Source organism: Podarcis raffonei, chromosome 17, assembly GCF_027172205.1.
Source record: "Podarcis raffonei isolate rPodRaf1 chromosome 17, rPodRaf1.pri, whole genome shotgun sequence".
Classification (NCBI taxonomy): domain Eukaryota; kingdom Metazoa; phylum Chordata; class Lepidosauria; order Squamata; family Lacertidae; genus Podarcis; species Podarcis raffonei.
The window spans coordinates 10437046-10461737 of record NC_070618.1 but is presented as its reverse complement, the minus strand read 5'-3'; the positions used below and the strand labels follow the sequence as shown (position 1 = coordinate 10461737).

General features: G+C 43.4%; 1 protein-coding gene across 3 annotated transcripts in view; it reads right to left on the bottom strand.

The window, feature by feature from the left end:
- Positions 1-24692, bottom strand: part of TRABD2A (TraB domain containing 2A) — a 74902-nt gene that overhangs the window by 14436 nt on the left and 35774 nt on the right. For 2 of the 3 annotated variants that reach the window (XM_053371334.1, XM_053371333.1), the window contains exons 3-4: positions 9413-9559; positions 5911-6085 (exon numbers count right to left, since the gene is read on the bottom strand). In XM_053371334.1, coding sequence (XP_053227309.1) covers positions 5911-6085; positions 9413-9559 — 322 coding nt within the window. The remainder of the gene's footprint in view (positions 1-5910; positions 6086-9412; positions 9560-24692) is intronic. The other variant, XM_053371336.1, reaches the window with a different exon arrangement.

The following is a 24692-nucleotide window of genomic DNA, read 5'->3' as shown; positions in this document are numbered from 1 at the left end:
CTGCGCATGCACAAAGCGCGATTTAGCGCTTCTGCCGAAACCCGGAAGTAACCCATTCCAGTATTTCTGGGTTTCGGCAGTCCGCAACCTGAAAAAACGCAACCTGAAGCGTCTGTAACCCAAGATATGACTGTATATACTATTGATGGGGGGAATTAAGACTGTCATTCCTCCTGGTTACATATGGAGGAGGGGTTCGTCTTTTAACAGTATAAAATGGAAGTCTTACTTCAAGTTTTAGATCTGTTACATTTTTGAAAATTCCCTGGAGTAAATTAACTGAGGTAGGACCTCTTTAAGCCTTGTTTTTGTTTGTTGGTTTGATATTTCTCATAGAGGGGAGCAAGTGAGTTCAGAAAGAGCTTCTCCTACATGCAGTCCATTTGTTTTACCACTTCACTCTGCTGTCTGTGCAGATGGACCAGCTCTTATTCCACGCCACTGAGTCATGATGGATGTGGTACCTCTGGATGTGAATGTAAGACGCGACTGCGTGGGTCGCGTTTTGCCGCTTCCGCGCATGACGTCATTTTGAGCATCTGCGCATGCGCGATCGGAGAAACCCAGAAGTAACACGCTCTGTTAATTCCGGGTCGCCGCAGAGCGCAACCCGAAAATATTTAAGCTGAAGTGTATTAATCCTGAGGTATGACTGTACATCAGAGGTTTTCAACCTTTATGAGTCCACGGCTCCCTTGACCAACTACAGTCATACCTCGGGTTACAGATGCTTCAGGTTGCGTTTTTTCGGGTTACGGACGCGCCAAAACCCGGAAGTACCAGAACGGGTTACTTCTGGGTTTGGGCAGTCGCGCATGCACAGAAGCGCTGAATAGCAACCCGCGTGTGTGCAGACGCAGTGCTGCGGGTTGCAAACGTGTCTCCCACACGGATCACATTCGCAACCTGAGCGTCCACTGTACATTCGTTCTGTGGCACCCCTGTGGGGCTCAGGAGCCCCATTACGTCACCCTTGCCTGCAGAGCTGGCAGCCTCTCACCCTTTTTCAAACACCTTTCCTTGTGGAGTGCTCCCTCAGCCTCCTTTCCTCTCCTCTTCCCTCTCCTTGAGAGTCGTGCTGCTGCCACCCCTGGTCTCTGAGCTGCCCCGACCCCTGCCCCAAAGAGAGGTGCCTCCTCACACTGCCCCATAGGGGCCTAGGACTTGTCCATCCATTCCCAACAGCAAGGGCTGGTGGGCTGGCTGGCTTGGCTCCATCGCCTGCTTGCTTGCCTACACCTCAGCTCCTGGCAACCAGCACCCCTGGCCAGCCCCAGAGGCACCATTCGCCTGCAGAGCTTGTAGCCAGGGCTGTTGCAACAAGCAGCTGTGCAAGCCTTTGGGAGGCAGAGATGCAAGTAGGTATCGGAGGAAGGGAAGGAAAGAGGGACAGAGGTCAGTGTTGCCCGTGGCACCCCAGACCATCATTTGAGGCACCCCAGGGTACCACAGCACACTGATTGAAAACCAATGCACTGCATATTCTGGGGAAAGTCGGTGAATTTGGACTGTGTTTCCTTTGAGGTTCCTCACTAGAGTCCTGAAGAACACAGCAATATGCAAACTGGCACAGCACACTCAATCTAATCAGTTTTAAGCCTGACTTCACCAATGATTGATTCTGATGCAACGTTTTGCTGTTCACAGTCCAGGTATGTCCTCGAACTGGATGCACAAGGCCAGTTCTGGGGAGACTGATATATGTATCCTGCTTGTTGGCCCCATGTGGCAACTCCTAATCAGAACTTAAAACGTAATACAATAGAATTTATAAAAGCAAGCCAAGACCTCAAACCCACAACCAACTAAAAACAGCAGCGGGATGGGGCCTTAAATCAGCTAAAAGGCTAGGTGAAGAAGAACTCTGCCCAGTCAAGGTAATTAGCTATAGAATTTAGGTGCCATGACCAAAAAGGCCCTGTCCCACATTCCACATTCCTAGGCCCAAACCATACAACCTTTTGATACCAGCACTTTGAATTGCACCCAGAAACAAGTCCTATACTTGCTGCTCATACAACAGCATCAGTTATGACAGCCACCATAAAAAGATAGCATGCAACTAAGACCTTTAAATTACTGGGGAAGTGGTTCCTTCCTACCTTCTTCAAATTAATTGCTTAATTAAACAATATCCTTTCCTGTAATTATTCAGCAGCAAGAGAATTAGCCCCTAGGAAATTTTCCTCTAGCAACTGAATCCTACGCACATTTACCAGGGACTTAAGTACACTCCACTGTGTCTTACTTTTGATTACACACATGTATACGATCGCTATGTAATAAAAAAGAGAAAGAGAGAGAAGGATCCAGAAAGAAAATGAGCACAGATAAGGGAAGGGAAATGTGAGAAAGGAGAATCAGAAGATGAACAGTGAGATTCATCAGCATCTATAAATTCATCTCGGAGACATGGAGCAACCCTCTATGTAAACCCACCCAAAGCTTCGTTGCTCAGGGCCAAGCTAGATGTGATGATAAATATGGTACTTTGGATGCTGTGGCATTTTTATTTTTTTACACCGTTAATAACCCACCCCCACTTAACCTGATGAAAACTGGAACACCCTGCAGCACCTGTTAACAATTAGATTCAGGTTAGTTTATTTGTCTCCAGTCATCAGACCATTACAAAGCAAACTTCGATAAACAAAAGGAAATGCCTACCCATGTAAAGTAACACAGGTTTGTAATAAATACAGTGTACACAAACCAATAGCAATTACGTAAAAAATAAGCAAATGTAATATTCTGAATCTCCCTGGCATGTAAACATTTTCCAACCAAAATAACAAACAAAACCTCCTGCAATCACAGCACTTTAGTTGATGCTCTTAGCATAGCACCATGCCTTGTTAGGCCTTAATGTCAGTAATACGGTTAAACCAACTGCCTCGATCCTGCAAGTCTTGGCCTTCTAGGCCTTTAGTGGTTGTTTTAAAAATACAGTGGTACCTCGGGTTAAGTACTTAATTCATTCCGGAGGTCCATACTTAACATGAAACTGTTCTTAACCTGAAGCACCACTTTAGCTAATGGAGCCTCCCGCTGCTGCTGCTGCGCCGCCGGAGCATGATTTCTGTTCTCATCCTGAAGCAAAGTTCTTAACCTGAAGCAATATTTCTGGGTTAGCAGAGTCTGTAACCTGAAGCGTATATAACCTGAAGCGTATGTAACCTGAGGTACCACTGTAAATAAATGCAATGCTTGTTTATCATGTCTCTGTAAAATACCTGAAGCAACATATAATGCCATCAAGAATGAAGACCACTTAAGGTTATAAACAAAAATGTTTAAAACCAAATATATATTTAAATCAAACTGAAATCAATTTCTTGCCTTGCTTTTCAAATGAATAAAAACACTTCCCCCGCGCCCGCTACCAAAAATGTACAAGAATGAATGGAGGCAGAGCCATAGCTATGGGGTTGGGGGGCTAGCCAGGGAGAAGCATCCAGAGGGGCACCACTGAGGCGCCCAGCCTTTGTGTGTGTGTGTGTGTATGCTAATGCATGTGGAGGGGTGCTAAACTGGGTCTTTGACCCGGGTGAAATAAAGTCTACTTTTGCCCCTGCCTGGAGGTTTTATGTGGGGTAGCATTCTTCACAAGATAGGTGCCATAATCATTCGTTCTAATGAGGATAGGAGCAATAAGGCCTCCAGGAGATCTGCTGGTTTGAAGAGGAGCAAGGAAGTCCCTATGGGTCAGAAATGCAGTAACAACCCCCTGAAGAACTAGATGAGCCTCACAGAGGTTCTCAACCTGTGGGTCCTCAGATGTTGTTGGACTACAACTGCCATCATCCCTCAGCTCTGGCCTTGCTAGCTAGGGGTGATGGGAGTTGTAGTTCAACAACATCTGGGGACCCACAGGTTGAGAAAGGCTGCTTGAAGGATTAATCAGATACCATTTACTACTACTACTACTACTGCCACCACCACTAATCATCATCATCATTCATGGATCGTGCTAAAATCTTACTGGACCCTTCAGGACATTCACTAAAAATAGAGTAACACCCACATGCATTTTGCTGGTACTGTGGAATTAAAAAAGCTTCTCATGGAAACTTCACATAGCGAGAACAAGTTGGCAGTCAGAATACTAGACATGCAAGATATCCACTAAGCCACATACAAGTGTAATAAATCGTTGAGTTGACTCATCTTGGCATCTGGTAATTTGCACACACGATAGAGATTCAACACCAAACAGGGAACGAAAAGCTATCAAAGGCATTATAATCATGGCAGCAAGAAAAAAGAAAGAAAAAACAAAACAAAAACAAGAGCAAATCATTTTAAAGTTCTCCACACATTTATTTAATATTCTTTTCCGGACTGGAAAAGATTTGAACAACTATTAGATGGTTTATAAATAGCAAGCCACAGCAATGGCTAGACAGCTACATGGAAAATAATAGTTCCGTACACTGCGAAGAAGGGAGAAATGTCTTGTCTTAGTCCATTTGCATCAGAAGAAAAAGCTGGATACAAAGCAATGTCTTCCAGATTTGAAGCACACAGTTAGCCAAAAGAACAGAATAGTTGTATTTCCAACATCCAGAAGAGGGGTACGTTTTTGGTACAAGTAAACAGTGGATGGTGCTATGCAAAAAGAAAAGATTTGCTTCTTGATGGCTGAAGTCACCAGAAACAGGGAACAAGTATAGTCTCTACCCAGTAGATCCCCAAAATCACATCTTTATAATCTCCCCATCAGACCAGCACTTGGTAGCTATGTGGGTAAGGACAAAATATATTAGACACTTTCTGTCAGATAGTAAAACCCTTTCTCCATCTGTAAAGAGTTTAGATCTTCATTTTTTGTTAGTAGTTCACTACTTGTGTTGTTTCGTTGTTGCCAATTCTTTGTTAAAATTTATCTTTTTTCGGAAAACAAATAAATTTTGTAGAAACAGAACGAACAAGGCATGTTTCCTTGTATTCTCTCTTCCCTTACCTAAGTGAGGATTATTTATAATTTGCAGTTACAAGAACCAGGGGCATATGTCTATTATGTATAACAATGGTGTTGCAAAGGTTAATTAACTAATTGGTTAATTTGATGTTTAAAATAACATAGAACAACTCCAAAACTATAAACAATCCAATAACTTTTGATTCTTAAGGTGAGTCACACCAGTGGGAAATAATTTACTCTTAAAGCAGACACAGATGTAATTATTCAGTGCTTAGGTGCTGATTATGATTCCCCCTGCCTCCTAGAGTTCTAAGAACCTTGTTCTAAGAACACAGTCTAAAAGCATTTTTTAAAAAATATTTTTAAATTGGTTTTTCCATGTATACATCCTCTAACAATATTTCTCTAACAATAAAAGCATTTCTTGAAACTGTTGACACTTAGTGACGCTACTGCCATTCACTCAGCCTTACAATGACACCTTGTGCTTGAGAGTAGCTCAGTCTGTAGAGCATTCGAGCCCCATGTTGGCCAAAATATCCTAGATTACTCTCCTGGTCCCTTCCAACTCTACAGTTCTATGATTCCACTTCCCCATGCCTGCTTTCTTTTCTACAGTTAGACAAATCCACAGGTCTAGATGGTAAGGGTGTGCTTTTGCTGAAACTTGAGATATGTAATTCATCTCCCGTAGCTAGAAAGGACTGCCATTCTGAATGGAAGTCCCAATGATTCAGCACATAGTGTTACAAAAATACTGTGTCTGAGCAGCATCAACAACAGGCATAGGCAAACTTGGCCCTCCAGATGTTTTGGGACCACAACTCCCATCATCCCTAGCTAACAGGATCAGTGGTCAGGGATGATGGGAATTGTAGTCTCAAAACATCTGGAGGGCCGAGTTTGCCTATGCCTGATCAAGAAGAACAAGCCAGGCCAATGTGGCTGCCATTTGACCTTTAAAAACAACAGCAAGCAAAACGTACCCGCTCCAAATGCAAAGAAGAAACTTTTGTCCGGATACTCCTCCAGTAGATCTTTAACTCTCTTGCCCATCCTCTCATTCCGCTTGTAGATTAGCTCCTGGCGGAAGTAGTTGTCAATCTCCTGAGCTGTGATGCGCTCGTGAGGTGGCAGAGTGGAATTGATGAAATTTGGGACCTGTGTGACAAAGGAAGAAGTACAAATTAAAAGGGAAAGGGAATACAAATAAAACCTGAATAGTAGAGCCCAACTAGATGTTATAGGAGCATAAGGCTGTGGCTAACCTGTGCCTCTCCAGATATTTTTAAGCAAGGAAATTACATGATGTAATGTCATCATCTTCAACCTTTCCTTGTACCTGTTCTGGTTTACTGGTCACCACTGCAAGTGGGCACTGAATATAATTATAGAATGGATGTGGCTCAGAAACATCTACCTAGTCCCTTAAACATGACAAGACTTCCCTGAAGAACATGATCCATTGCAAAGGGTGCCAAGACACATAAGGCTCTAACAGCTCTTTCTTCCGAAAAAAAGGAAGAAACACAGAACAGCAGCTCCCTGAACAAGGCATTCCACATGGCACATCCAGCATAGGTTGTGTAGGGTTTGGGAGCTTAGAATTAGCACACTGCCAGTTGTCTAAGTGAGCCACAGACATAGCACAGGTTGTCCTCTCTCATCTGCTCTATAGCTTAAAAAAGTAAAGGTAAAGGACCCCTGACAGTTAAGTCCAATCGTGAACGACTCTGGGGTTGTGGCACTCATCTCGCTTTACTGCAGACAGTTTTTCCGGGTCATGTGGCCAGCATGACTAAGCCGCTTCTGGCGAAACCAGAGCAGCGCACAGAAACGCCATTGACCTTCCCGCCACAGCGGTACCTATTTATCTACTTGCACTTTGGGGCATGCTTTCAAACTGCTAGGTTTCAGGAGCTGGGACCGAGCAACAGGAGCTCACTCCATCACGGGGATTCGAACCGCCAACCTTCCGATCAGCAAGCCCTAGTCTCAGTGGTTTAGGCCACAGCGCCTTATAATGCTGCAATGGTAGGTGCTTCTAACAAACAGTTGCTTCTGTATTGCAAGACGGTCTACATATAACAATATACCACTGTACTCCCATACCCAATAACTAACAGGCAAATCAACCAACCCTTGCATTTTTTTCATAGGTCGCTGGGTCTGCTCCTTGTAAGGGTTGGTGGATTTTCCCTAAGCAAAGACGGGCAGGATAAAAACAGCATTAAAGAAAGAAAGAAAATGCACAGGACGCAAGGCTCTGGCACAAGAAAGAAGAGGACCTAAAAGGTGAGGTTTACACACTGTTTGCTGCCACCGCAGAGCTCCCTCATTGCAATTCATGCAGAAGGAAGCAAGACTTGCATTGGCTGTGTGCTTTCATCCAGCCACATTCAGCATTTGCCTGCTGTTGCCAGCTCTTTCCAGGGCTAGGCGGCTCTAAAATGCAAGACTGGAAATTATCTATACGAAGACACATGGGAGAAGGCGTTTAAACTGTACTGCATCGCTTATCAGCATATTGGGACTTTCCATTAGCAACCAGACACAGCCAGTCAAGGCATAAATCAAACTGCCTTTGACCTATCCATCGCTTTGCTAGCACCCAACTGCTCATTTCTGAATATTATCTTTATTACACTGTGGCTGCTATGACTGATTCCACAGAAGCAAGCAGAACATAACAAAATACATAGAGAAAACTTTGGATTTTATTAATCGGGGAGGTTTTAATTGGGCAGATTCAAATTTGCTAGTCCGCTGTCATTTGCAATGAAATAAAACACTTTAAAATTAAAAAATTAACAGAACTTGGGGGAAAGCTATATTGTCAAATCTGGCTCCTGTGCAATCAAGAGTAGTAGAGAAAATACAAGAGAAATTTTGGGTGACAAGACTAAGTCCATTTGATGCTGAGACTAGCAAAAAAGTGCAACAGGGGATTTTTTTTTAATAGGGGGTCATGTACTATCAGCTGATGCAGTCTAGTCTATTGGTCCAAGAATGCTTCCTTGAATGCTGTGGTTTTTATTCGTTTGACCTGAGCCGGACTAAACTCCTGCCATCTACCTCTACAATGCCCCACAGGGGCAAAACCGCTGACAAACACCAAGATATCTAACCATGCCACCAGCTGGCATGTTGAATCATCATCACCTAATCAAAGGCTCTCAGCTATTTATAGGGCATTTGTGCCTTTCAAAACAAAATAAAACCTTTTTAAAACAAAGCCAGAAAGAGACCGTCAAAAAAAACATAGTCCACTTCACTCTTGGAAGCCAAGGGAACAGACTTTTTACATGTCTCCAAAGAGAGACGTAAAGAGGCACATAACTGAACCACTTGGGAGGAAAGCATTCCACTGCTCTCAAGCCACAATCAAATAAAAGGTTCTGAACAATCTCAGTTCTCAAAAAGATGGCACTTGGAGCAGAGGCTCAGGGACTGAGAGAGCATATGGGAGGGGAAGACATTCCTCAGGATATTCAGGACACAGAGGGCTTCAATAGGACAAAATTAGAACCCTGGATTGGTCCTGGAATCATACTGGTATAACTAGTGCTAATATCAAAACACATGGAATGTTCATCTTGAGCCATGCCTGTTTGATGAATAGTAGTTTTTGTAATAGATGGATCTATTAGACCAGGGGTCAGCAAACTTTTTCAGCTGGGGGCCGGTCCACTGCCCCTCAGACCTTGTGGGGGGCCGAACTATATTTTTTTGGGGGGAAATGAATGAACTCCTATGCCCCACAAATAACCCAGAGATGCATTTTAAATAAAAGGACACATTCTACTCATGTAAAAACACGCTGATTCCCAAACCGTCCACGGGCCAGATTTAGAAGGCAACTGGGCCAGATCCGGCCCCTAGTTTGCCTACCCATTATTAGACCGCTTTCAAAGGGAGCCCCACACTGAGCACGAGAGTAGTTTATGATCTTGACATGACCGAAGTATGAATGACAGTGTACTGGTGTCCATCTTCTTGCAATGGTTTCAGCTAGCAAGAATGTGGAAGCCAACACACACACACACACACACACACACACACACACACACCATTTTGGAACTTATATCCGTCCCCTAACTTCACCTTACCCTTCCAAATGGTTTTTCGATACAGGTGGATCAAAGAAGAGCCAGTATTAACCCCAAGTACCAAACTGACCAAAGGTGTTAATTTTATTTTCATATAAAAAACATTCAGTGCCCTCATTATTATCACCATCCCTCCATCTTGTCTGCTTAACATATCAGAGGCAACCTTATCATGAAACAGCAGCAAAGACACTTGTAGAAGGAGAATTGTGGACTGCAATACAGACAGATAAAAAATCCACACTACTTAAAATTGCAAAACAGAAAAGAAAAAAGTATTCCTTATAAATACTCTTATTTGTTGGGAATACAGGCTAGATAGCAGGAGAGGCTGGTCAACAGTTATGTGTGAAGCATGAGGGGGCGGGGCAAGACTCACTTGAGAAGTGTCATGATTGAAGATGATGGAGTTGAGGTCCCCACAGTTGTAATGCTTGATAAGGTCCTCTGTTGTATAAGGGATCTGCAGGCTGCCTGCTCGGAGATTCTCTTGCTGCAAAAGAGTCTGATTCAAAGCAAAGATCACCTAGGCAAGGGGGAAAGGAGGAAAAGGCAGAGTTCCCCATAAGTCCTTAAATGCATTAGCTAAGAAATATATATATATAAAAGGATAAAAATCTTAGCTAAACCCTGCGTGTATCTTTAACCACCCAAACCTCCAATTCACAGAAAGATCATTTTTAACAACATGTGAAGTACTATGGCTTAACACCAATAAATCTCCTAATGACCTAACAATTAGGATGCACGAGCCATTTACTGGTATGTTGCAAGACTGACTAACTTTTTTGGAGGAAGATGTATGTGGGATGTAATCCACTGGGAGCAGTCAAGTACTGTACAACATTCCTTGTTTTCCTATGGTGGATGTTTGGTGCAGCCAGTCGAAAACTTCCTGTTTCCTCCTGGGCTGGAACATCCTTCCTTTTGCATGTGACTAGCAGTGGGCGTGACCTTACCTGTCCAGGTGATAAAAGGACAAGGCATGATGCCACATTTTCTCTTTTTCCATCTTCCTTTCATCATGTGAACTGCAGTGACTGTTAGCTTGCAGTCACTGGTATTATTCCCCCATACATATGGGGTAGATCCACATGTATATATTTGTAACTAAGTCAGCCTTCAGGGATCCAACTGTGAACTGATATAAGTAAACTTTTATTGACTTTAAATAAGATTGTTGTGTCTTTATTCTTTTTAAGAGGGATAAAAGAGAACTTACCAGGAACATACAATTCAATACTGAATTGTATGATAGTGAGAGGCTTACACAAGGCTGCAACCAGCTATCAGCTGTGCGTTAAAGGGGGAATGTAAACTCTGCTAAATCAAGGAACTTGCTAATGCAAGTTAGGAAGGATATTAATAATATATCCTCTCCTGCCTCCCTGAACATTCCCACAATGTGCACCGTATACTTCTTATGGCCACACTATGTGTTGCTTGCAGTTGTGGGGAGATTTCTCTAGGGGGTTTTTTTCTTTGAAAGTGTTTTGTTTTGTTTTGTTTGCTTTCTTTGAAAGGCTACAGTCTTGCATTTTATTTATTTATTTATTATTATTATTATCATCATCATCATCATCATCATCACTTGAATTTATATACTGCCCTATACCCTGGGGTCTCAGGGTGGTTCACAGAGCAGAGCCCTATAGAAAAATAAGGGATATTTAATTCTCTCCTCCCCCCAGTGCCTCTCTTACAATAACAGAGGAAAGATATTGGCACCTGTATGTAGGGATCGGTATGTCTTCCTGTGTAGGGAGGGGGAAGAGGGATATATAAGGGCAACTTGTAAGCAAAACCAAGACAAGGATGTAGATGTCCAAAAAGGGGGGGGGTTAAGCAGACCGTCCCCTTTCACCATTACTCTGCTCATGATTGCAACCTGCCTTTTTGCTTAACATGAAAAATGACATTAATGAGAGAGAGGGGGGGATTTTGGTGATTAGCTGTTCACCTCAAGTTTGATTATTAGTACAAGTTTAATGCATGAGAAGTTAAAGAAGCAGTTTTAATTTGGTAGCAGCTGCGCTAGGGACAGTATTACATCAGCATATTGATTTTGACTCTTCTGTTACTAATACATCGAATAGTTTCCCACAAAGAATACAATGTTCAGAACGCACCAGGAAATCCACTAATCAATTTGTTAATATTTTTATCTTACACCTATAGGCTTCCATGGTTCTCCATTTTTCTGTTGCATTGTGCAGTTCTCATCCCACACTGGGGCTTGCTTAAATCTAGGTATCCTTTCTAAAACGGCAATTCCGGGAGTAAGTTCCATTGAACATACCAGCATTTATGTCCAAAGGTTGTACTGAACAAACCTTTACTCAGAGGAGACCCACTGAAATTAATGCACCTAAGTTAGCCATGGCCATTCATTTCAGTGGGTCTACTCTTGAGTAAAACATAGTTGAATATCACCCTGAGTAACCACACATAGGATTCTGCTGCGAATAGAAGCAGAATCCCATGTAGATGAAGTCATAGTTCACTGTATGTGTGTGCATGTACCATTGCAACCAGATAGCACCTACATGGGGTACAATATGGCTTATCAAAAGCAATGAATAAGGTTGCAGTTAAAGAACTGATATTCTTTTACGTTCTGTAAACAGTGGTCCCTTTATGGCAGATGGATCACACAAAGCTAATAGCTGTTATAAATGGAAGGCCTTTATGCAGAAGCAAAACCTAAAAGCTTCCCAGTATAGTTTGTTCTAGCAAACGTTATCATGTCGGGCGATTGCGATACCAGGTGCAGCGTCAAACAGTGTGCCCTTTGTGAAGAGTTTATCTTTGGTACACAGTTAAGTGACCTACAGTCAAAGGCTTTCATAACAAGGGAAAATTCTAGAGCCTGTGAATTCTAAAAGGTGTTGTTGTTTTTTCCTTTGTCAAAAGGTTTTGACCAATGGAAAGGGGAGACGGAACGGATAAAATGCAAACTTAATCGAGAATTGGGTCCCAAAAATTAACGCAGTGTCAAAAGTCCAAATCCTTAAGTTTCCTTTTTCATGATTCGCTTAAAAAAAAAAATTCCAATAAGGAAAGCAACAACTTAGCATTTCTATAGTGCTTTGAGAGTCCAAGCATTTCATACACATTACCTTAACAACCGTTATATCAACTCCTTAAATAGATTAGCATTATCCTTATATTGCAGATGGTGGCTAGGGAATAACATTTTGCCTAAGGCTACCTAGTGAGGCAAAAATATGAACTGGGACTATCCTGGTTCATAGGTCAGTCAAACAAGGCCACTACACTATTCTACCTCTAAACAACTTAATTATAGCAGATAGATACTGTAGATAGATGATAGATAGATAGATAGATAGATAGATGATAGATAGATAGATGATAGATGGTAGATAGAGATAGATAGGTAGGTAGATAGATGATAGATAGATAGATAGATAGATAGATAGATAGATATGGGATGAGGTTAGGGATGAGGAATCCCAAAGACACAATCCCTCCCAGCTGATCCTCCAGGGGTCATATGACACCCAAGGCGTGGCCAAGACAAAAGTGGGTGTGGCCAAAGTAGGTGTGGCCACCTCCATCCCTCCCCCAATCAACAAACAGCACACATTCCCCACATTGCACACATAAAACATGTGCCACATCTGTATAATATTCCCTTCCACAGTTGCACTCCCCCCAAAAAATAAACATTATTTCACTCTGACCTACTTTCACAGGATACACCACCCTGAGCTCTTCACAGAAAGAACAGGATTCTAAAAGAAAATGATCCTGCTCCGCAGTAGTTTGTGAACCATGCAAGACTGACCTTTGCAAGAAGCTGGCTCTGTTTAAAATGAATTAAACTAACCCTTTAGAAATTACCAGCAGAGTGGAGCAAGTCCACAAGTCTGCTGTCCCAAAAATGTTTGAATAAAGAACTTTGCAGGTTTTAATTTTGACTAAACATGCAGCATGAAAGAAGTTAGCGTGTAGAACTTAAGAACATATACTGGATTGACGTACCACACCAACTTCAGCTCCAGGATCAAACCAGACTTGGTGTTGCTACATCTGAGATCAGAATTCCAGCAGGTTTTTTTTAATACAATACAATAAATTAAAGTTTAAAAAGTGCAATGGGCACATGTGTTTATAACTGGAGCAAGTGTATGGCATTGGAGAAATGATATCAACTCCCCTCCTCTCAGCGGTTTCCCCAGTAAAAATGCTTCCTCTGTGTATAGGTAAAAAGGTAAAGGACCCCTGGGCAGTTAAGTCCAGTCAAAGGTGACTATGGGGTTGTGGCACTCATCTCGCTTTCAGGCCGAGGGAGATGGCGTTTGAATCATAGAATCATAGAGTTGGAAGAGACCACAAGGGCCATTGAGTCCAACCCCCTGCCAAGCAAGAAACACCATCAGAGCACTCCTGACATATGGTTGTCAAGCCTCTGCTTAAAGACCTCCAAAGAAGGAGACTCCACCACACTCCTTGGCAGCAAATTCCACTGTCGAACAGCTCTTACTGTCAGGAAGTTCTTCCTAATGCTTAGGTGGAATCTTCTTTCTTGTAGTTTGGATCCATTGCTCCGTGTCCGCTTCTCTGGAGCAGCAGAAAACAACCTTGTCCACAGACAGCTTTCCGGGTCATGTGGCCAGCATGACTAAACGACTTCTGGTGCAACAGGACACCGTGACGAGCGCCAGAGTGCATGGAAACGCCATTTACCTTCCTGCCACAGCAGTACCTATTTATCTACTTGCGCTGGCATGCTTTCAAACTGCTACGTTGGCAGGAGCTGAGACAGAGCAACAGGAGCTCACTCCGTCACAGGGATTCGAACCACCAACCTTCTGATTGGCAAGTCCAAGAGGCTCGGTGGTTTAGACCACAGCGCCACCATATAGGTACCATATACACGGCTTACATTTTGCCCAATGGGCAACTGGCAGCTCTGAGGTGCATTTATTTAGGGAAATGGCACACGAGGATGAGTTAAGCTTCCTGTCCTAGTGCCTTGGTCCCAATATGAATCAGGAGTGCTGACATGTATTTAAATCCATAAAATGTAAAAATAAATAATGTATATTTTTAACTCCTTGTTTACGTATACAGCTGTGCACCTTGGATATTATTTTCTCCACCCCATACCTCTCCAAATAGTTTTCCTCATCTCCTTGCCTCCTTCCACACCTATCTTCTAAACCACTTTGCCTACCTGAATTGTAAACATTTCATGGCTTAGGCCTGGTTTGTACTTGCCTCTCTCACACACACCTCCTTCCCCTACCACAAAGTGCCCTTGTGTCCCACACGAAGCCACAGCCACACTTCCCCAATGTCCCTCACTTAACATTACACTCCCTCCCTATATTTAACTCTCTCTCACGGCAGGTCCGCACTGAGCCTGGGCATGGCAAACACTGGCCACAAAAATGCCTACTTAACAAAAATTACAAACATGTCACACAACTCATGAGTAACTGCACATACTAGATGTTCCCTTTGACCTAACACAGCAATTTCCAAAATAAGATGTAGTACAAATTGAGTTTTTCCTCAAAAGCAGCCCAGAAAATCTGTGGATGAAAAATGCACCGTGCCACTCAACTTCCCCATCATACATTTTTTAAAAGTTCCCAATAAGCCATATAATATCATTTCTACTCCAAATTCCTCATGGAACACCCTCATACTTACATCCCCTACACTGCCAAATTAGAAAATAGTTCAAAAGACCGATTTCATACTATAAGATACAGAACCTGGTCTCCCTGCCCCATCCACATTTTTCATTATAATGTCAGTATTTGATTCAGTGGACCCACCGTTAAAGCAAGGTGACAACTTGGGTACTTTAACAGAATCATTCTTGCAGCTGTATAATACTCTATTTTGGGGAAGCAGAAAGTCTCAAGTCTTTCGGAGAAGTACTTGGGGTGAAACTGGTTATAATGTCCTGGGACGGCGGGAAATACAACAGAATTTACAAACATTATATGCAATGCACGCCATTTCATGGTTGGGCCTTCTGCAAAGAATCCAGTGTACTAATTATATCCCCAGATGAAAAGTGGCCATCGACACATGTCCTGCATAAGCAATTCTGCAACAGTAAAGCAGATTTTCAATATTGGGAAATCTATTCCCAATAGATGTTCTGCATATAGGTAGTGCTGCTACTCGCTAACAGAAAAGTGAAGGGAAGTTAGGCAAGGAAGAAGTAGTCAGCTGGAAAGTGTGAACTGACTAACCAGAATATATACTACACTTTTACAACAACAACAAAACCCCACACAACTGTTGTTATTGTTATCCCCCGAATAAACTGCACAGAATACAGATTCATTCCCCCCCCCCTTTGCTCCCTTACACTGTGCTACATTTGTTATTCCAAAACCTTCCTGGGACTGGCTTGCAGGAAGCCAAGCCAAGTTTGTTGCCTTTTCAAAAATATTTCTCACCCCCCACCCCACCCACAACCCGAACAAGGATGCACCATCCCTACTAAAACGCATTCACACCAACATCAAAGCATCTTCTGAAAGGATGCACTGGGAGAACAAAAGTAACAACTTTATTTGAAACCTTCCCCCACAAACACGCACACACACACCCCAACTCCCTATTTCCACTACAATCTCTCCCTCCTCCCTGTCCCCAATTTTTGGTAGTGTGGAAAAAATTGATTAAGCTTTGTAGTCAACATAGTGCTCCAGGCTTCATTCTCCTGGCTGAGATTTCTTCAGCTGTCAGGGCAGGGATGGGGAGACACTTGTCCCTTTTGCCAGCATTGTTGGAGCAGCCTGCTAGGCCAAGGGGGTGGGGTATGAGAGGGTTAGAGCCCGGCAGATGCCTTTTTTGTCAAAGACAAAAGACCCCCAGCCATCCTCTCCACTTTTCATCACTTTCATCCAGGCCGGATCAAAGCACTGCTCTGCATATGAAAGGGCCCCGGCATTATGCGCCTCAAATTAGCCTATCGCCACCCCGCTAGCCTCTGAGGCCTTTCAACAAAAGCTCCCACATCTGTTCCATCCGATCCGTTTGCCTCATCTTCTCTCTCTAGCTCAGAGTGTGTTGTGTGTGTGTTTGTTTCTTCCCCACCCTCCGTTTGGAAAGCAATTCAGCTCCCTGAATTATAGTTCAGGGAGAGAAGGTCTTCCTCTCCTCTCGGCTGTTTTTAATAGTCTCTAGGGATCCTTTCGACCTGCCGTACTCACTCGAGCCACTCACGCTGTGGGTACTCTGGCACAATGGATCAGTTTCTGCACTCGCCTTTCTTCACCTGATGCAGGAGACTCGGGCGCCGAATGTTGCAAGCGAAGGCCGCTAGCCCTGAATCAAAGCGATCCTCGAATCAAAGGCAGGGTGGCTATGAAAGTCAATAATCCTCTTTTGTCATGGTAATGGTTCGTGCCAAGCACTGAGAAGAAAAGCGGGACTCTCTGCTTAGATGCTGTGCACTTCCTTAGATGTGCTACGCCGGCCTCTCAGCTGCTTTTGAAGCCCTGCTCAAAGCCTATAACCTGAACTTTCCTCAGACCCTGCGAAGACCCACCCAGGGCACAAATACAGGGGAAAGGGCCAAGCAAGATTTCAGAGCGGATCCCTTTTTTAAAAAAAAAATTATAACTTCATGCGCCATGGGTATATATGGATGCTACACCGGAATTTGCAGTCTACAATTCACAAATATATTTATCGAATTTTTATCTCCTGCTGAAAGGTTTTGTGCGCTTGGCTCTCTAAAACGGAATGAAGGGCAGCGTCTCACTTTATATGGCATATAGGATTGCTGTGGATAAAATGGGGCTTCCCAAAGTAACTACATAGATGTGAGTGAACAATTGTGGTAGCCCCTCGGTTGGTTGGCATGTGATGCTGATAATGCCAAGGTTGCAGGTTTGATCCGCATACTAGACAGCTGCATTGCAAGGGGTTGGACTAGATGATCCTCAGGGTCCCTTCCAACTCTACGATTCTAGGATACACATGTTCTCACTGTACGTACATGGTTTGGGGGCCCTGACTGGACCAGCTCTCCAAGGGCACATATACAGTTGCTTAAGGATGCATATTGTCAATCACTCTTTTCATATTTGCTGCCCGAGACACTCAGGTATGTCAAACCAAATGAGACTGTTACATAAACATGTAGAGACACTCTCTCTGAGAATTCTGTAGAGGTTGTACAAATACAGTGGTACCTCAGGTTAAGAACTTAATTCGTTCCGGAGGTCCGTTCTTAACCTGAAACTGTTCTTAACCTGAGGTACCACTTTAGCTAATGGGGCCTCCCGCTGCCGCCGCACCGCCGGAGCACGATTTCTGTTCTCATCCTGAAGCAAAGTTCTTAACCCGAGGTACTATTTCTGGGTTAGCGGAGTCTGTAACCTGAAGTATCTGTAACCTGAAGCGTCTGTAACCCGAGGTACCACTGTACGCAAGATCACCCCCAAATCTTGCAAGCCAATCCTTGGAATACAGCTGCACATAACAGCATCATGTACAAAATAAGAAGCAAGACTTTACATTTTAAGCCCTCTTATTCTATGTTTACTCATTAAGCCAAACTGGCAGAAAAGCAAGATTATCTTGCATTCAATTTGAACTAAGAAATTGCTTTCCAGAGATATATTTATTTTTATGCACCCAAATTTTTTAAAAATGCATGATTCAATTTCCAATGCACATTAAAGCACAGAAGTAATAGGTGAGTTGTTATCCTCCTGTTTATGTATTTATTCCATTTTACCCTCACCCTTTAGCCCTAAAATGGGGACGTCCAAGTAGAGGTTAGCCCACCTTGAATATAGAGGGTGAGCGGGCAAATTGTTTTTTTCCTCCACTGCCAACACTGTCCCCAAAGTTCAACACATTCTCTACAGGAGGCAATGGCAGCCATTTCATTTATACAAGGAAAAGTCATGGGGTACAACTCAGGGGAATCATAGATGGGTCCAGAGCTCCTCTCTGCCCTCCAATGGCTGCATCAGACGGCCGGGCTGCCCCCGCACATGCACCCCGGGTACCGACAACCACCGCTACACCACTGGAAGGATGTTAAACCTGCCTCAGTAACAGCAATATCTGGTGCAGGGCTGTCTTAAACATATCCGGCGCCGTGGTGCAAATATTCCTCCGTTTCCCAGGACCCCAAAGTTGTTGACAGCATGTAGCCTTGAGTGGGAGATCTTTCAAGGTAGAGTGGATGGGGGGGGGAGTGGTGGTAAGAGTCATGTTTATTATGTGCAGAGCTTGGGATGCAAGCACACACCACGCAGCCAAGGAGGTGGTGTGTCGCGGAGCCAGCAGAGAGAGCTCCGGGCTGCGGGAAAGCATCCGGAGCCCTCCCCCCTCTGACGGGCCCTGGAGGCACACAGGCACCAAGCCCCTGCTCGCCTCGCTTACCTCCTCGCTCTCCCCTCCCCAGATTCTCTGCCTGGCGCCCTCCACTGCTTGGCACCCTGGCTCGCTGCGCCACTACGCCCAATAGTAAAGACATCCCTGATCTGGTGTGAGAGCCATGCTTTGCCCTTTTTCAAATGCACTAAAGATTGCATCCTGCTTATCTTGTCTCAAAAACAAAAACAAACGGTGGGAGCCACCTGCACACCCCCACTTTGGGTTTTCTTTCCTCGTCACACTGAAGTGAGACAGGAGTTTTGGAAACCAACTGTATACACATCAGTATGCTGATGTCACACAACTCTATTTCGCTATAATATCTGAATCAGAAGGGGCTGACCCCAGTAGTTCAGGCACCAGTGACTTCCAAGATTAGATTACTGCAATGTATTCTATGTGGGGCTTTCCTTGAGTTTGACCAGACACTGCAGTTAGTGCAGAATGAATAATAATAGCTTAAATGTCCCGGCCCTAATGAATCCACCAGGGCCAGGGCTTTTTCAGTGACGGCTCCGACCTGGTGGGATGCTCTGTCCCACGAGATTAGGGCCCTGCAGGACTTGATCTCCTTCCACAGGGCCTGTAAGACAGAGCTATTCCGCCTGGCCTTCAATTTGAATTAGCCTGATCCTCTATTCCCTTTTCCCTTTCCTCTTCTATGAAGAAACCCTTCTGGGACCCCACATTTAATTCTTCCCTGGTCTCCTTGCTGGCCCTAGTAGGACCAACTTCGCCAGTTAGCCCTGGTGATCATTCGATGTCTACTGACTGGGTTGGGTTTTGACCCCTGAATTTTTGAATTTTATTGATTTTATGTTGTATTCTATGCTGTTTTATGCTGTTTTAAAGTCGCATGGAGTGCATGGGCAGCGTGGGGGCCGAGCCACCATGTCACTCCCAGTGCCACCCCCTGTGGTGTGCCATTTTGACACCACCTCAGGGATGACAGCCAGGGCGGCCCACATCTCCTGCACCCCTCTTCATACGTCCCTGCCCATGGAATAGAAATGTCAAATCTTCAGTCTTTATGATCATAAACTGGGAGGTGGGGGTTTTTTTGTGTGTGTGCTTGAGACAATTTTGAATGACAGGAGTAGAGTCCAAGGCAGCTACTAACAACATTACCCCGCCTGGTAAATGGCAGGCATTGTGAAGGAGCTGTCAGAATACCTTTGGCCATGACACCTGCAGGCACTTTAACGCCCTCTCAGTCTGGAGAGGCTCTGCTTACAATTACTACAAATAAATCCAGCATTAGCGATTGCAAGGAAAGGGAACTTGACTTAATCGCACCCCCAGTTTAAAATGAAGTAAAGATGTAGCTCAAGGACATTAGCGCGAAGCTCACTTTGAACAGCACATTACAAAATAGACTCTCACCCAAATTGCTAACAATCAAAATCAAATACCCATTTTCAAGGATAACTTCTTTTGTGCAGGAGAAATAAGCAAGGAAAACCAATTGCATTTGCGTTATTATTTCAAAACAGGTCTGCTAAGTGTTCAAGGAACTATTCCTAATTGTCAAATAGACTTTCACGAGTATCTATTTGCCTGAGAACTTCAGATAAAATCTTTAGCATTCAATTAAATGATTTTTTTTTTTTTAAGGAATGAAATGTCAGGCTTGTTGACATTGAAGTTCCAATATTTAGCACCATTACTGGAACTCATGGGGTGGTTTTCTTTTTGAAAGAGGAATTATCATTTGAGCACACAAACAGGTGAAAAGGTGGTATCTATAGCGGCTACCCATGCAACTTTTCCATTTATGATTCTATGGATCAGCAAAGATAACACATCAACCTTGGGGAGGGTGTTCGCACAGTAGAACCAGCATGACCAATGGTTAGGGGTGATGGGAGTTGTAGCCCAGCAACAACTGAAAGGCCACAGGTTCCCCTTCCCTAATATCTTTTCCAGAGTAAAAATATCAGCCAGCATCAGAACCATTGGCCCTAGAAAGCTTACGGTAAGCTAAAATAATCAATTTATACCTAAACTGAATGAAAAATAATAATCCGAGAGGCCAAGTAGCCGAATTTACTAAGGACAGTCATCTGTTTTTAGGGCTCTGGTCCAAGTTCAGATTAGAGAGACAGAACCATAAGAAGATTGCCGAGGCCTTGAAGCTGCCCATCAACAGCTAGCAGCCCCAGGACAGCAGACTGAGTAAGCACACAGGTCACCCTCTCCCCACTACAATGAATCACAGAATCAAAGAATTGTAGAGTTGGAAGGGACACCAAAGGATCATCTAGTCCAACCCCCTGAAATGCAGGACTATGCAGATGTCCCTTATGGGGATCGAACCTGCAACCTTGGCATTATCAGCACCACGCTCTAGCCAACTGAGCTATCCAAGCTCTATTAATGTATTGCATTTTTATTTAAATTATTTTATTTCTAAATATCCATCTTGACATTTATTAAATTTATATCCCACACTTCCCACTGAAGGAGCACAGATAAAGAGGAATGTAAATGAACAAATGCAAATCTGCCCTGTATTTTGTTGACAGGTTTCTTCCTTTGTGGTGGTTAATACGCAACCACCCTAAAAGTAACAAACAATTGCGACGAAATGAGGATCTTTGGTTCCTCTCGGTTTCTGCTCCCCAGGCAGAGCTTCACAGAATACCAGCTTTGATGAAACTTTTCTCCATTCAGATAGCCTCTGAAGGGCACACCAAAACATTATCCTTCCCCACAAAAAACATGAAAAATAATGTCAGCAGAAGTTCATTTACAAAGGTAGACAGATACTCCATGTAAATATCTAACACACAGGACACTAAAATGTTCAAACAGAGTTTGTATGTTTTAGTTCAGCCCTTTTGTTGTTAACTTCACCACCAATGGATTAGATTAGCAATGGGTATTAAACTATGCAACAAAATTTTCCTGAGCCTTCATTGATTCTGCATTCTGAAGTAGCCAGAACGGTTCTAGAGAGGGTCACATCATATCTCTTAGCTAACTTCCACCACTTCTCTTTTTTTTTTATAATATTTTTATTGAACAATTTTTTTATATAACAAAAACAAAACATACATGAACAAACATTCAACAATAATAAAACATAAAACAAGTAGCATTTCATGACCCAATTTCTAAACCTTACTTCCTCGACCTCCTCATACTTCCCGTTTCTGTATTCCAAATTCTTACAGTTATTCAGCGAAATCTTGCCTTATTTTATTATAAATTTATGCTAATCACCCTTATTCTCTTTGTCATAACCATTACTGATAGTAACCATTTATTTTAATCCAACATCATTCTAACTGTCTCCAATTTTATGATATTTCTTTAAGTAGTCCTTGAACTTTTTCCATTCTTCTTCCGCCGCTTCTCTTCCCTGGTCTCTTCTCTTCCACCACTTCTCTACAACTGACCCATTTAGTTTTGCGCAGGTAAGCAACGCTGACCGGTTGGCTCCACCACCTGGTCCTAAAAGTGCACCTTAGATCGTGTCTGAGATCTTCCAGAGCACAGAAGGGTTGAGTGGCAAAAGCACAGGGGAAGAAGTGTGGAAAAGACACTGCTTTAAGGTTCATGCTCCACAGGTTAGACATTTGAACACCAAAGCGCAAACAAAACAATGGTTCCACCTTCAGGTTTCAATTACTTCTCATTTACGGATTGAAAGCAACAGCAGCAGACAAGAACAATTTTATTCTCAGGAGGAATAAGCAGACATTGGCAATTTCTGCTCTTGTTTTTGTCAGAATTCTCTGACATCCTTTTACAACAAGTCACCTGCTTGGACAGGGCATGAATGTGAGCTGGGAACATCCCGGTTCAGCTTTCACCATGACCATGTGGGAGGTAATCCACTGGGAACAGTCAAGTACAACATTCCTTGTTTTGCTAGAGTGGACATGCAAGGGAATGTTTGGTCCAGCCAGTTGAAACTTCCTGTTCCTCCTGGCCTGGAGCATCCTTCCTTGCATGTGACTAGTAGGTGGGCATGAGGAAGAAGAAGAAGAAGAAGAAGAAGAAGAAGAAGAAGAAGAAGAAGAAGAAGAAGAAGAAGAGTTTGGATTTGATATCCCGCCTTTCACTCCCTTTAAGGAGTCTCAAAGCGGCTAACATTCTCCTTTCCCTTCCTCCCCCACAACAAACACTCTGTGAGGTGAGTGGGGCTGAGAGACTTCAAAGAAGTGTGACTAGCCCAAGGTCACCCAGCAGCTGCATGTGGAGGAGCGGAGACGCGAACCCGGTTCCCCAGATTACGAGACTACCGCTCTTAACCACTACACCACGCTGGCTCTCCAGAGAGCTGACCTTTCCAGACCTGGTAAAAGGCCAAGTCATGCAGCCACCTCTCCTCTTTTTGACCTTCTTGTTCATCCTGTCCGCTTCCTGCATCACCTGGACCGTACTGCTGGCTGCCACAGCAGTCCCCCAGGTAATCTCCCATATGGGGTAAACCTGTTTGTACATGTTTGTAACTTTAAGCCTTTAAGCCTGCCTTCAGGGATCACACTGTGCTCTGCCTGATCGTAAGTAAAACTACTTTTTGTTACTTATGAATAAGACTGTGGTGTCTTTATTCTTTTAGGGGGGATTCAAAAGGGGTCTTTTATTAGAACAGAATATTAGAACAGATTGAATTGCTTATTGTCTTAAGAAACTCACATGAGTTTGCAACCAGCTTTCTGCTGTGCAAGAAGGGGGATGCACTCTGCTAAGTGAAGAAACTTGCTAGCGCAAGTTAGGAAGGATATTAATAAACAATATATCCTCTCCTGCCACCCTCAACATTCCCACAGGTGTAGTTACGCCACTATTCTTTCAACCTGTAATATCAATTCCTATTTCTGATGGAAGTGCCCATGGTTAGGGATTCAAAATGGTAGACAAAAGGGAGGGACCAGTAAGCATGGCAGAACCCTGGTATTCCCAAGAGTATCTGGAAAAACAAAAACTAAGAAGGGGGAAGACCCAAAGTGAATATGTTCAGAGGTCAAGGAATGGTTCCTTACTATTGGAGCAGGAAAAATAAAAACTGTGCAGAAAAGAGGAATAGAATTGAGTTTCCTAAGAAAAAAAGGGCATGGCTGACTCTACAAGTGAACAGGAGCATTTCATACTGCAATGTTTCACTGCAGTTCCCTCATATAGGAATTATGACGCTGAACCTTACAAGTTGCTGTCAGGATTTCTATGTGAAGCACTCTGGAAAAGCACTTCATAAATATCACTATTACCATTATGTACAGGACAGATTCTCCACTAGTTCAACCCAGCATAACTAGCACATGTTTTACAGACAGAGAGTCTCCAATTGAAATCATAATTACAGATTGGCAGTGCTTCCATAATATACTGCAGGTGTCACTGTAGGCATGGAAATCCTAGTCTTTTTAACTCTGGGTGAATCCTGCACTTTTTACTTTTTTGGTAGGTGGTGTTTGCAGGCAAATTTGGTGTCTCTTTTGTGTCTCAGCAGAATGGAGTGTTTTGCTTTAAATATTATTGGTGGTACTCTAGGCCGCCAGTCAGATATCTCTCCGCTTTGTCTTCAGTCAAGACTAGAACAAGATGGCAAGCAAGGGGTTTCAGATCCTTTCTTTAACGTACTGAATGAAATAGAAAATGAATTATAAAGTTTATCCCCCCCCCTTTCCCTCATGCAGTTAACACACCAGAACCTAAAGACCCTGGGTTTAGATCTCACCCTTCTAGATTAAACCAAATCTAGCTGATGGATCTTCAAACCCTAAAAATACAGTATCACAAAATATAAATGAATACAGTCCATACAATGCTATCTACAGAGTGTTTCAGGCAGCTTTCATGCAATGGGAGGAAGCTGCTTAAAACCAAAATCCACACATGAAAAACACCAGGAATCCCAGGACTACAACCAAAATACATGTTTCCCGTTTAGATACACTGCCAGAAGGCATCTGGAGAGGCTGAGTATCACCAATACACAGATTATCATGACACCCATCTGTCCCCCACAATCAAATACAGTGGTACCTTGGGTTAAGAACTTAATTCGTTCTGGAGGTCTGTTCTTAACCTGAAACTGTTCTTAACCTGAGGCATCACTTTAGCTAATGGGGCCTCCCGCTGCTGCCACCGCGCAATTTCTGTTCTCATCCTGAAGCAAAGTTCTTAACCTGAGGTACTATTTCTGTGTTAGTGGAGTCTGTAACCTGAAGTGTCTGTAACCTGAAGCGTCTGTAACCCAAGGTACCACTGTATAAGTAGGGTTGTGGGTGTTCTAAATCAGCATCTGACTGTAGGCA